Raw genomic sequence first — 13,068 nt, 5'->3', positions numbered from 1 at the left:
ACAGCAGATGCTGAAGAAGGGGCACACTTCTCCTGCTGGGGTGGGGGAGCGACACCTGAGGGAGATGGGAGGAGGAGAGGAAATGGGGTCAGACTGGGATAAGAAGGAAGGAGGAGGGGCAAGAGATGCAACAGAGACAAAATTAGCTGTCATACACACATGGTGACAATGTTCGTATTTCTGATGAGCATTAGTGTAAGATCAAGGACTTACACTCCTGTATCTTATTTCTCCTCTTATAAAACGAGCAATCCAGGGAGTGTGGAGATTGATGGTCATGATAATTAACATGCATAGGTGGCAGAACACAGGAGCTCTCTTCCTGGTGTGGGCATCCACATTCACCACACAGAGGTCTGCAAACACCGTAAGCATCTGATAAACCACAACCTTGACCTTCTCCAGTATGGTAACCACCTCAAATGCCAAAGGCACAGGCATCATTGCAAGTGGCCTTACGGCCTTTCTGAACAAAATTAATGCCCTGCCGTTCCAGATTAGTCTGAAGTTCCTTATCAGTTTGAAGGATGAGTTTCCTGTGAAAAATGATACCCTGAACAATATTCAAAGACTGGTGAGAAGTAACTGACATTGGGTTGTGACCAAGATGGTCATGGGCACAAAGGGCCACAGAAGTAGTTCTGATCCACGGCAAACCTAACCGTATCTCACTCAGAGAGCGTACTTCGCAAAACTTGTCTTTGATAGCTTCCACAAAAAATAACAGCTTGATGGTGGTGAAAGTATCCCCGTCAGACCTGGTGCAGACCAGACGGCAGGGAAAGGCTTCCACCCCAAGCCGGCGAGCTTGGCCCTCCTTCTAGCGGATAGTGAGGGAAGGGAAGGCTGCAGAGACATAAGAATGAGTATTAAAGGATCCATGCCCAACTAAAGAGATGGCTGTAGAACAACAGCTAGTTTCTTTTTTTGGGGATTAATATGTTTCACAAGCAAAGTGTCCACCCCGATACCCTCCACTTCAATCAGGGGCTTTCCTCATGGGCATCAGCCAATCACAGGAAGGGCATGGTGTCCATTGCCAGTAGTTCTTTTGTTCCAAGATGACAAGTAACCACTCCTAGGATTACATGGGCAGGTAGCAGCTCAGGTATCAGAAGTGGTTGTCAGGGGGCTCAACCAAAAGAGTACATAATGAACCCACTACAAGAACTGGTTACCCTGCTGGCTATAGAATGTTAAAAGGATGATGACAAGGAAAGAATGAAAGAGATGGTAAGGCCACACGCCAATGACTAAGTAAGGTGTACTTCCCCAGTTGGCTTGCACTGTGGAGACAAAATTTAAAAGGGGAGCTCAAACCCAAGAGGGGCAGAAAGTGGGCAGAGGGAAGGAGTGAGGACAGGGAGGGAGTGGCATGGGTAAGGGAACGCAGCCCAGGAAGGAAGCAAGGGCCACAATAGCTCAGCACCTTATATGCACCATGCACCAACTCATGAAAGAGCCACAAGTCCCCTGAGAGTGGGGGAAAGGGGAGTGGGGTGTGGTGGTGGTGGGGACTAAAAGGAGGAATCACTCATAAGGCACATTCTGAGGCTTCGAGGAACAAGGTAATTGAGATAACTATGGAGGTTAAAATTGTAGAGATAGCAAGGCTTGATTATTGTAGGCAGGTTCAAGTGGATATAGGTTACAATAGTTACGCTGAGATAAAGAGTCTTGCTTAAGATAGATTAGCATGGAAAGCTACGTCAAACGAATCTTCTGACCGAAGACAACAACGCCGACATCTACCGCCACCAACAACAACAACGACAATAACAACAACATTGGCAGTACTGAAATTTCATTTCCTGAAAATAAGGATTGGCCCAGCATTCGTCTCCTTGTAATTTTGTAGTTTCCTCTTATGAATTTTTCTTTTGATCTATAATATTTTCAGTAATGAAAATTTTTGATAGAGGATGGAATCAATGGCATATAATATCTGAAAACAGGAAAACTTTTAAAATAAAAACAGTTTGAGATTTATCCCTGGAAGTGAACCTTTGCACATTAATATTGTGTTCCACAGTGAAGTGTATACCATACTCTTGTCATCAGTAGATCAATCATCCCTTCCACTAGAAAAAGGGAGAGAAAATACCACCAAATAATACTTACTTGACAAATGTTGGAAAATGAACCAAAAATTCTGGACAGTCAACTACACCTTCCAGGTGAAAATTGTATTTTGTACCAAACAATGGGTATGGGGGCACACGTCCTTCAAAATCTACAAAATATATTTCATTACCAAAAGACGTCTTTCCCGATTTCTGTAGACGGTACCTGAAAATAAATTTGATCAGATATATAAAACTATTCCTCTGAAGCAACATACAAGTAAATGTAAGTTACACAACATAAGAAGAATGCTGAAATCAAGTACTGCAAAAACATCTCTCAGCACATTCAACACAGTCACAAGACCCTGAAATATTTAATGGCAGAATTATTCCTACTTTTTTTATTCTAAAACATCCCTTTAGCTTGTGTGTGTGTGTGTGTGTGTGTGTGTGTGTGTGTGTGTGTGTGCGCGCGCGTGCGCCCCCATGTGAGAGAGAGAGAGAGAGAGAGAGAGAGAGAGAGAGAGAGACGAGGAACGGGTGGGGGTGGGATGAAAATGTGTGCTCACTTATTTCAAGTTCTTAATATGACTACATGTCCAAAGCCTTACTTATGCACCTACATCCTATGTAAATGGTGTTGAGCAAATCCCTAATATATATTCTCCACATCAAAGTGAACAAATAAAATGTTATTTTGCATAAGCTGAAAGGCACAGATTTCATGCAATATGGAACCCTCTGCAGGAAATCCCCATCAATTTCATCGACTATGCCAATACCGATAGCAATGGTGAGTGACAAATTATATTTCTGTTCAACTGGAGCAGTGAATATACATAACTGTGTATACTGGGCAACTTCCACAACAGCTGCACCAATGGTATCTACAAGCCATGAGAGATGTACAATAGGCAGGGAGCAGTGGCAACATAACTTTGTGCAAACTGGGTTGATAAGGCTTAGATTTCCTGCGAGAGTACTATTTCAACAGGATTGGTCAACAGCATACATAGCAGAAGCGTCTATGACAAGCATGAAAGCTAAGTTCCACACAATACGTGCTTTCAGTGACGATGTGTTACCCCAAGAATTACCAGTTTATCATACTGTGATTTTATCTTATTATAATAACTGAAGCCAGGGTGTATGCAGAGAAACAACATACAATACTGGACTTAAATGATGCAATTTGTCAAGGACTTGTGTCCAAACTGATGGATAGCATCCTCTGTATACTGTCTTCAATACACAACTTTGAGTATTCCCGAGTTCAACTGTATTGGCATACCTTGTTTTCTGTGTATGTAGTATACTAAGTAAACTAAGTTGTGCATATTTCAAAACTGTGTGTTTTGTATGTCACAATCCGTATCTTTAAAACAGTCTGAATGAATAGTGTTCCCCAAAACTCAACCATGGCTACCCAATGTTACTTCCTGTCACTCACCCAAACCGAACAGCACCAGCTCATATCCCAAAGACTTACTTCTTGTCATATTGCTGATATCCCTGCAATCTTTTTGCTGCCATTTTCAAAGAAAATGTTGCTCTCCCATCAACAATTCAAGCTTTGTAACTGAAATTTTTATTTAGTTGTATTCATGTCATTCATTAACTTTTAGAGTCACAGATATTGATGAAAGCACTTACATCTTTCTAGCCTGAGCAGTGTGAGGTAAACATTTATAAATCAATGTATTCATAGAAGCTTTATTTAAAAATACTTATGCAATTCAATTTCTTTTTTGTGTTGTATGGAGTTTACAAGATCATGACAAAGTGGCATCATACTTCTCTACTGATGCAAAATTTTGCAGTGTCAGTGTTGGTTGTTGCAACGTTTTAGCCAACTGCTAGTGATCGCTAGATGATGGACTCGGCCTTGTTAAGTGCCTCACTGCACTAAATGATATTAATAAATAATATAAATAATAATAATAATAATAATAAATGAAATATAGAAACATACAGTTACACTAAATAATTAATGAAATGCACATGGGCAGTTTATTCTGGAATATGATTGAAGACAGGCACAATCTGTTCATAATTATATTATTTATATTGTATATAGTCAAAGTAAAGTCTATTAATGTATCAAGCATTCAACAAAAAGTGAAACAAGAACATTTACTGGACAAAAAATGTCAGGCAATTAAGTGCATTAAATAACTTCCACCCCTTATCTTGAAATTACTGGATTGACATTTAAGTGAAAAATATTAAATCTACTGAACAGAAATACTATTCAATGATATGGACTTCTTTCAAGTATATTATCAATGAATGAAAGCCATCTCTGCCTTTACAACAACAAATGTCATTGATATGTTAATAATTAATCTTGAAACAGTATCCTGTTTTCTACTCAGAATCGTTAAAAGAACCTTCAAATAATGACAAAAATACTTTGAAACTAAAAGAAAGATGCTAATATGAAAAAGAAAGAAATTAAGATTTGTTGTGTATCTCGAGCCTCTGGACTGATGCAGCTAACTAGCAAATGCAAAAACCACAAGAAAACCAGTGAAACCTATTGACTTCCCATTTATTCAATGAACAGATAAACTTACACAAAACTTATTAAGTTTCTTGGATAACTGAATAATACAGTTGTATGCTGAGAGCATACTGTCAGACTATGTAGTGTATCATACTGTCTAAACAGATGCTTGAAGTCCCTTCTACAGAAAGTTGTGGCACCCAGGAATAGACCAGTTTTAGCCCGCTCAACGCGCATCTCATTGCCTAATTTGTATGGATCACAGGCTAGCCCGTCCAGCTCATGAGACTCTGCAGCAAAACACGACTTGCTAAGCTAATCAGACCGTGCTGACGAGCCTCGGCGGCCCTCATTTTGCTCAGTGAGGCTGCCCACCAGACCAGCCTGTTGCCTCTGCTGCATTATGTACTGCATCTATTAGCAAAGCCCTATGCCAATTTTCATTTATTATTTTTTCAATTACATTTTCAGGGACACATTGGCGGTGGTTTCAACAAAAGTTTGACCATGCATGCTTCACAGTGATGCCAGTTTATTTTTCACCTCCAGCCAGTTACAAAATGCACACAGGTGTTTAATTATTATTACTGGAAAACTTTATGTGACAACAACGACAATTTCAGAATATCTTTCCTCTCGATCGAATCTTAATTTCCAAATAGTGTAAATCAAGCATATATCTAACAGAACTGAAGGCATTGCACTCTTGCAGTGGCTTTGCTGATAATCACACGTAATAGTATACTGACACATAGCAGAACTCAATCAATACACGTCGTCAAAGCAGTATTTTTTCCCCGTCAGTTATAAAAGGTAGCAAACAGATATAAGATGCACCACAGCACAGGCAGTGGGCTGAAGTGGTGAACGTGCAAGTAGTGTGGACAGTGTAGTGTGCTGGGGAGTGGATATCTGGTATTTGTGGTGTGGGAAGCTGCACTGAGATCAAAGATATGACGGGCCAATCTGCAAGACACATGCTGAGTGGGCTGAAACTGGCACTGAGCACAGCTCTATCTGAAACTGTAATTATTCTTAAACACTAGTTTTAGCTACCCCATCTAACTAAACTTGAGAAAACTTGTTATAACAGAACAAGGTAGTAGTTGACACATGTTCAGGCTGTACAATAAATGATAGAACCATTCCTCTATTAGGAATGCTTAAGAAGTTGAGTAAGTAGGAACATGGTGAGAGCCGTCATTAAACACACTAACATATTGGAATTAACATTTTGCAATAATTCTCCTCAGTAAATGCCTTATGCTTAATTCAAATGAAATGTCACAACAGAAAGAACATTCTATAATGTATACTGCTGATGGTTAAAAATTGCCAAATCATAAATGCGGCAGGCAACAAATGTCAAATTGGCGTGAAGTGTTTAAGATGTATGTGTATGCAAATAGAAGCATTTCAGCACAAAAGCACAAAGTGGGTAGTTGTAGCACCATGTACGTTCTGTATATAAGGATACATGCACAGTGGTAATTTCATTCAAAAACTGCATTTGAATTAAGGTTTTTTGCAAGAAGAAGAAAAGTCTCCTAGCAAGTGTTGTAATTTGACATAAGCAGTATCTTAGGCTACCAAGAGTGCAGTTTTATCATTCAGCGATACTGCCGATTTGTCGGCTGGGATACAACTGACATGTGAATAAGAAATCAATGGATTCAGGAAGACTATCCTCAACAGACTCACACAGTTAGTGTCAGAGAGGACAGGCGTGTTGCTTGTTCAGCCGTGTAGGATTCTACAGTGATGTCACATACCTCGAGTCAGTAAATGTGCTCGTTTACAGCAAGACAAGTATCCACACATGGAGAGTGTGATGATGTTTGGAGTACCACAGACTGTCAGCAAAATTAACTTTGTTGTGGCTTCCCTGGATGTGGCAGCAGAGATAGGCACACTGACAGTGGTACGAGCAACGACAACACTAGACATAATAGTAGTACCAAGTCTCCTTTAACATCAGTTCTGGTTCTGCATGCAGCATCACAATAAACATATCCATGTGAGGAGGCTCTAAGCAGAACAAACTTTGTCAGAATGTACTCTACTGGTCATTAAAATTGCTACACCACGAAGATGACATGCTACAGACACGAAATTTAACCGACAGGAACAAGATGCTGTGATATGCAAATGATTATCTTTTCACAGTATTCACACAAGGTTGGCGCCGGTGGTAACATCTACAATGTGCTGACATGAGGAAAGTTTCCAACCGATTTTTCATACACAAATAGCAGTTGACCGGCGTTGCCTGGTGAAACGTTGTTGTGATGCGTCGTGTGAGGAGGAGAAATGCATACCATTGCGTTTCCGACTTTGATAAAGGTCGGATTGTAGCCTATTGCAATTGCGGTTTATCGTATCGCGACATTGCTGCTCACGTTGGTCGAGATTCAATGACTGTTAGCAGAACATGGAATCAGTGGGTTCAGGAGGGTAATATGGAGCGCCATGCTGGATCCCAACGCCTTCGTATCACTAGCAGTCGAGATGACAGGCATCTTATCCGCATGGCTGTAACGGATCATGCAGCCATGTCTCAATCCCTGAGTCAGCAGATGGGGACGTTTGCAAGACAACGACCATCTGCACGAACAGTTTGACGACGTTTACAGGAGCATGGACAATCAGCTTGGTGACCGTGGCTGCGGTTACCCTTGACGCTGCATCACAGACAGGAGCGTTTGCGATGGTATACTGAATGACGAACCTGGGTGCACGAATGGCAAAACGTCATTTTTTCGGATCAATCCAGGTTCTGTTTACAGCATCATGACTGTCGCATCTGTGTTTGGTGACATCGCGGTGAACGCACATTGGAAGTGTGTATTCATCATCGCCATACTGGCGTATCACCCAGCGTGATGGTATGGGGTGCCACTGGTTACACGTCTCGGTCACCTCTTGTTCACATTGAACAGTGGACGTTACATTTCAGATGTGTTACGACCCGTGGCTCTACCCTTCAGTCGATCCCTGCGAAACCCTACATTTCAGCAGGATAATGCACGGCCGCATGTTGCAGGTCCTGTACGGGCCTTTCTGGATACACAACATGTTTGACTGCTGCCCTGGCCAGCACATTCTCCAGATCTCTCACCAACTGAAAACGTCTGGTCAATGGTGGCCGAGCAACCGGCTCGTCACAATACGCCAGTCATTACTCTTGATGAACTGTGGTATCGTATTGAAGCTGCATGGGCAGCTGTACCTGTACCCGCCATCGAAGCTCTGTTTGACTCAATGCCCAAGCGTATCAAGGCCGTTATTACGGCCAGAGGTGGTTGTTCTGGGTACTGATTTCTCAGAATTTATGCACCCAAATTGTGTGAACATGTAATCACATGTCAGTTCTAGTATAATATATCTGTCCAATGAATACCCGTTTATCATCTGCATTCCTTCTTGTTGTAGCAATTTTAACGGCCAGTAGTGTATATCTCATCACCATATGGGACCAGCACCTAATGTAATAGTATGCCATTTGATATACAACATGATCCACTCTGTTTCTAGTAGCCAGTAACTTCGAGAGCAATCTTTATACTTCCAATGTGTTAAAACCAGTGCCAGTTCTGTATCTTCAAAGTCTCCATGACAGTATCTTTCAATGAGATAATACAAGAAAACACATTGCCTGTGCTGTCCTGACCTATCTCAATATGGAGGGTGTTCCAACTATTGCCCTGACTGGGATGTTTTCCATATCTTTCAACCACTGAAAACATCATCCTGTGGGTTGCTGAGAGATTGGCATGCCATCGCTCACCAGCAACTATGATTGTTTAACTGGCATGTACTAATTCAATTGGAACATCTTTGTCGCTAAATACTTCATTTATGACACGTTTCGAGTAATAGTCATCAGATACCTGTGGCAAAATTTACACATTTACCCCTCCCTTGCCTACTTTCCTACTCCCCCCCCCTCCCCCCACAATCAACTATTCAACATCTATCTCATCTACCCCATTCCCTGCCCTTAGTGCCCCCCCCCCCCCTCCTCCTATGTCTGTCTATCCCAGTTCACCCTAAGATGTTAGAAAATTTCTTATTCAAGATGTTTTCTCTTTTAGACAAGGCCTGTCTGTGGTCTCAAAAGGTTTCACCTTCGTAATTAATTTTAAATTTTATTCCAAACTGAGTGAGGTGTACATTTCTTTTCTATTATATGTGGATTATGCACACAATGTTTCCTCTTCCTATCACATGTATTTGAATAATATTTCATAGTCGCATATTGCATTTTCCATTCTCCCTTCCTCTTCTCCCCCCTTCCCCTCCCAGCGATATGCTCTGTGACACTGTTACATTTTACAAATATATTCATGAGATTTCAGCTTAATGATCTACTTTAAATGAGAATAATCTACTGAAAAAATAAATAAATATCATTATGGTTATTATATAAAATTTAGTGAAAACATACCATTAAGTAACATCAATCCCCCCCCTTTCCTTTTTCGTTCCCCTCCATCCCTTCAGCCTTCTCTTCTTTCCAGTTCCTCAGCTCCCCCCCCCCTCCCCACCACTTGCCATCCTCTGCCTATTTTCCTACTCTCCTCCTCCCGTCCCCCCCACCCCCCATCTAATTCACATCTGTTTTTCTGCCCCATACCCTGTCCTTGGTGCCCCCCCCCCCCCTGCTATTCCGACCCATCCTCAGTCCACCGACACATTGGAAAATTTACTATTTTATTATAATGTTTTGTTTTTTGACATAACCCATCTGCGGTCTCAAGGGGGGTAGGACGTCAAACAGGCCAACTTGGAGCAGGAGAGGCACCACAGGACATTTTAATTTCCACTGTCTATACTTTTACAAGTAAATTCAAAGAACTTTGTCAGCATGACCAGGAAGGATTCAGGATTCACACTCGTAGCAGTGGGAGTTCAAAAAACATAACAAAATATTTTTTTTTACATGTGAAATTTCATAATTTTTTTCACTTACTATTGGCTGCATTTGTTGCTATAGGTACACTTTTCTTCATAAGTAAGAGAGACTGTTCGATGAATTTTGCACAGGATACAAACCATACTTACAGGTGTCTGAAACTCTAGAATCTACTTAATTTATGAAAAAATGAATGAGCTGTTACGTTTTAAACTTTATGTTTAGAAAAAAAAATCAAATTTTGTAGTTAATTATCTCAATTTTTACCACAGTTTTTAATAGATTTGGAAAATTCTACAGTTTCATACACCTGTAAGTATGGTTTGTATGCTGTGCAAAATTCATCGAACAGTCTCTCTTACTTGTGTAGAAACATGTACCTATAGGAATAAATGCAGCCAACAGCAAGTGAAAAAATGATGAAATTTCATACGTAAAAAAAATTTATTTTGTTATGTTTTTGCATTTCCACTGCTATGAGTGTGAATCCTGAATCCTTCCTGGTCATGCTGACAAAGTTTTATGAATTTATTTGTAAAAGTATAGACAGTAGAAAATAAAATGTCCTGTGGTGCTACTCCAAGTCGGCCCGTTTGACATCCTACCCCCCTTAATACATTGAAGTTTGCTTTCTCTTGACAGTGAAAAATTGTTTATGTTTAACAATACACAGATAACAAAAAAGTTTACACTGTGCATAAATGAGACACAAACAGAAGTACTACAAAGCTTTTTATTATGAAAATTGTCTCAACAACGATACAGTTTTGGCCGCTAATGGAAATTATGTTTTTTGACAATTAGAAAGGAAACAAGATGCAGGAATGAGGCAAAACGGCAATGCTTACTGCTTTCTAAATATCACTGTTCTGTTTATTTGTATTTGCTCCAGGGCGAATAAATGTTGTCACAAAAAGAATACAATATTTTAACCATGTTCTCAAGACAGGCAAATTCTGCTCATCCTGAAGCCTGGATGACATGCCCTTCCTTTCCAACCCTCCCCAACCCATTACTCTTTCCTCCCGAAGAGACAAGCTAATTATTGTGGAAGCTGGAATAGTGGCATCTCTTTTACTTCTATAACAGTATTAGTAGTACCACACTTTTTGTTTCCCGAAGGTACGTATTGGCCAGCAATTCTTTTCATAATTTATTATTTTCCTTATTCTTTCAGTTCTGAGCACTATGCTGAATCCACCATATGACCTTTGATAAGAAATTCCATTACAAATTTTGTTTTGATCATTGATAAATGCTACTACCCTTGATAGCTGCATAATGCTAGCAATATATTTAGACTTTTTGGCAGATGGGTGAGGTGATGTTTTGTAGAAATTCTGCCTAGCGTGAAAACTTCACCATCTCTCAAGATTTTATGTGATGTTTCACTGACATCCAGAATGAAAACGTTTTTATTAATAACGCCTTGCCTCTCTTCAAACTACACCAACAATACCAACTATTGAATTTATAATGGAAATGACACAGAGAAACATCTGTTGGAACTTATTTGGGTTAATTGATGTGTACAACCTACAATCGAAACATAATTACCCAGAAATGTTTTTATTTATTAAAGAACGTCATAGCAAGATCAAAGCAGAAAGTGACATTCTAGAGTAGTTTTTATACCCAACAATGTCAAAACTTTTGGAAACTTGATTCCAACTCTCGTTTCATATGAAACAGTGAAGGAAATGGTTCAAAGTCTGCTATGTGGAATCGGTGATGTTCATGAACTTCTGTATAATTTTATGAAAAATGTGATTAACAAGCTGCAGGTTGGCTTTTTCCCTTTTAGGGGTGTGCATTTGTCAATATCTGCACATTCTACACAATTATCATACAACAGCCTCACTTATAAGATTTTACTAACAAACAATATCCTTACGGTTTCTTTGCTGACTGAAATAGCACAATTCCTTAATACTTCCTACTGGCATCTGTATTCAAATTTATAAAATGTTTCTACATTCAATTTCTTTCTCTATATTCCAGTAGCATCATTTTTTTTACTGACCTATGCATGTGAATAAACCATTTACTGTGACCCATCCAATGCTTCTTACATTAGCATTAATTTTGGTACATTCCCTCCTCCCCTCCCACACACAAAAGAACACTGTACACCATAATTAATTTTTTGTTCACTCTCATACAATGTGTTCGGTACACATAATTTTCACGAGCAAAGAAACATGCGAGCTACCTTCAACTTATCCACTTCATTAACCCTTTAACTGCTGTGGATGCGTTAACGCGCACACCATTGTACCTGTCCCTGGGTGCTCTGAACGTGTTCACGCGCGCCACCAGTCCTTCTACCCAATACTCTGAATGTGTCTACACATACTGATCACAATCAAAAAGTGTGGCCATAAGCAACAAATGTAAGAATACAGATGAGCTTCCCTACAACCTCTTTTCAATTTTACACAATCATCAAGAATAGAATTGGAAACATTCCTCTTACACTTTTATTTCCTACACCCATGGTATTTAGAGAGTTATTCTTTCCAATGGAACCTCTTCAGCACCAGCTTTCTTAAATAGTTCATCTATATCCAATGATTCCACTAACTACAGTTGTTTGTTGTATTTTACTGTGTTTTTACTTAATATGGTACTATATTAAAACTATAAAATATTTTTAAGTATAACACATTTTTAATTCAAGTCCAAAACTACAATTACCTGCACACACCATTACACAAAATGTACTCACATGACTTCATATGCATCTGGTATAGTACCTATGAAGAAGCCACCTATTCTTAAACACTCTGCAGCATTGCGTATCATGCACTCTGCTTGTGGTAAACTTTCAAAGCAATAGTGGAATGCAAACTGGCAGTTTACCACGTCCAATTCAATTGATGGATCTTTGTACCGTTCTCTTAAACGGACCTAAAGTGAGAAAAAATGTCCGTTACATCTTCACTTTTATGGATCTTAGCTTTTTAAGATCATCTTCATCTACTCAAAGGCAGACTACAGATGTTACTCAAAACACAAAACATCAACAATGTAAGATAATAAAAAAATTATTTACATACATTTCCACCAAGCTAATAAATTGAAGACAATGAGACCACACTACTAAGGTAGTGAGCTTTAGAGGTTGTCTCAAGATTCTTTCCGGTATAAGTGAAGAAGTCATGACAATAAATGAAATTATAGCTTCACAAAGGGCCATAAGTAAAAAAAATCTCTACATCTGAGGAGAAGATGGCAGCTGTAGAGGCTATCGCAGCTGTGCAAACAGTATTAGCATACAGAACAGCCTTATCTGTTAATCAGGCAGAACCACTAAAACAAAAAGTTCAAGAATAAGGGGAAAAGACAGTATGATAACTTGTTAAATGGAGTGAGCAATGAGACAAAAACACTGCAAACATTTTAAAAACAAAATCCAATGAATAGAGAAAAAGAGTAGAAAATTTGACAATTGATGTAAAAATCAACAAGATTTTTTTTTACGTCATTTGATATGTTCTTTGAACAGCATGACAAAATGCATAATTTGACTGAAAAGAAGTTGACTGCCACATTGGTAAATATAGAGCTAGAAAAATCTG

The 13,068-nt window shown here is 39.4% G+C and overlaps 1 protein-coding gene across 1 annotated transcript in view; it reads right to left on the bottom strand.

The window, feature by feature from the left end:
- The window catches only part of LOC126262671 (mRNA cap guanine-N7 methyltransferase), a 125,004-nt gene that overhangs the window by 84,228 nt on the left and 27,708 nt on the right, over positions 1-13,068 (bottom strand). Inside the window, exons 4-5 of the mRNA XM_049959444.1 lie at positions 12,216-12,397; positions 2,122-2,289 (exon numbers count right to left, since the gene is read on the bottom strand). Of these exons, the coding sequence (XP_049815401.1) occupies positions 2,122-2,289; positions 12,216-12,397 (350 nt within the window). The remainder of the gene's footprint in view (positions 1-2,121; positions 2,290-12,215; positions 12,398-13,068) is intronic.

This window comes from Schistocerca nitens, chromosome 6 (genome assembly GCF_023898315.1).
Source record: "Schistocerca nitens isolate TAMUIC-IGC-003100 chromosome 6, iqSchNite1.1, whole genome shotgun sequence".
NCBI lineage: Eukaryota > Metazoa > Arthropoda > Insecta > Orthoptera > Acrididae > Schistocerca > Schistocerca nitens.
This window is presented reverse-complemented; position numbering and strand designations above follow the sequence as displayed.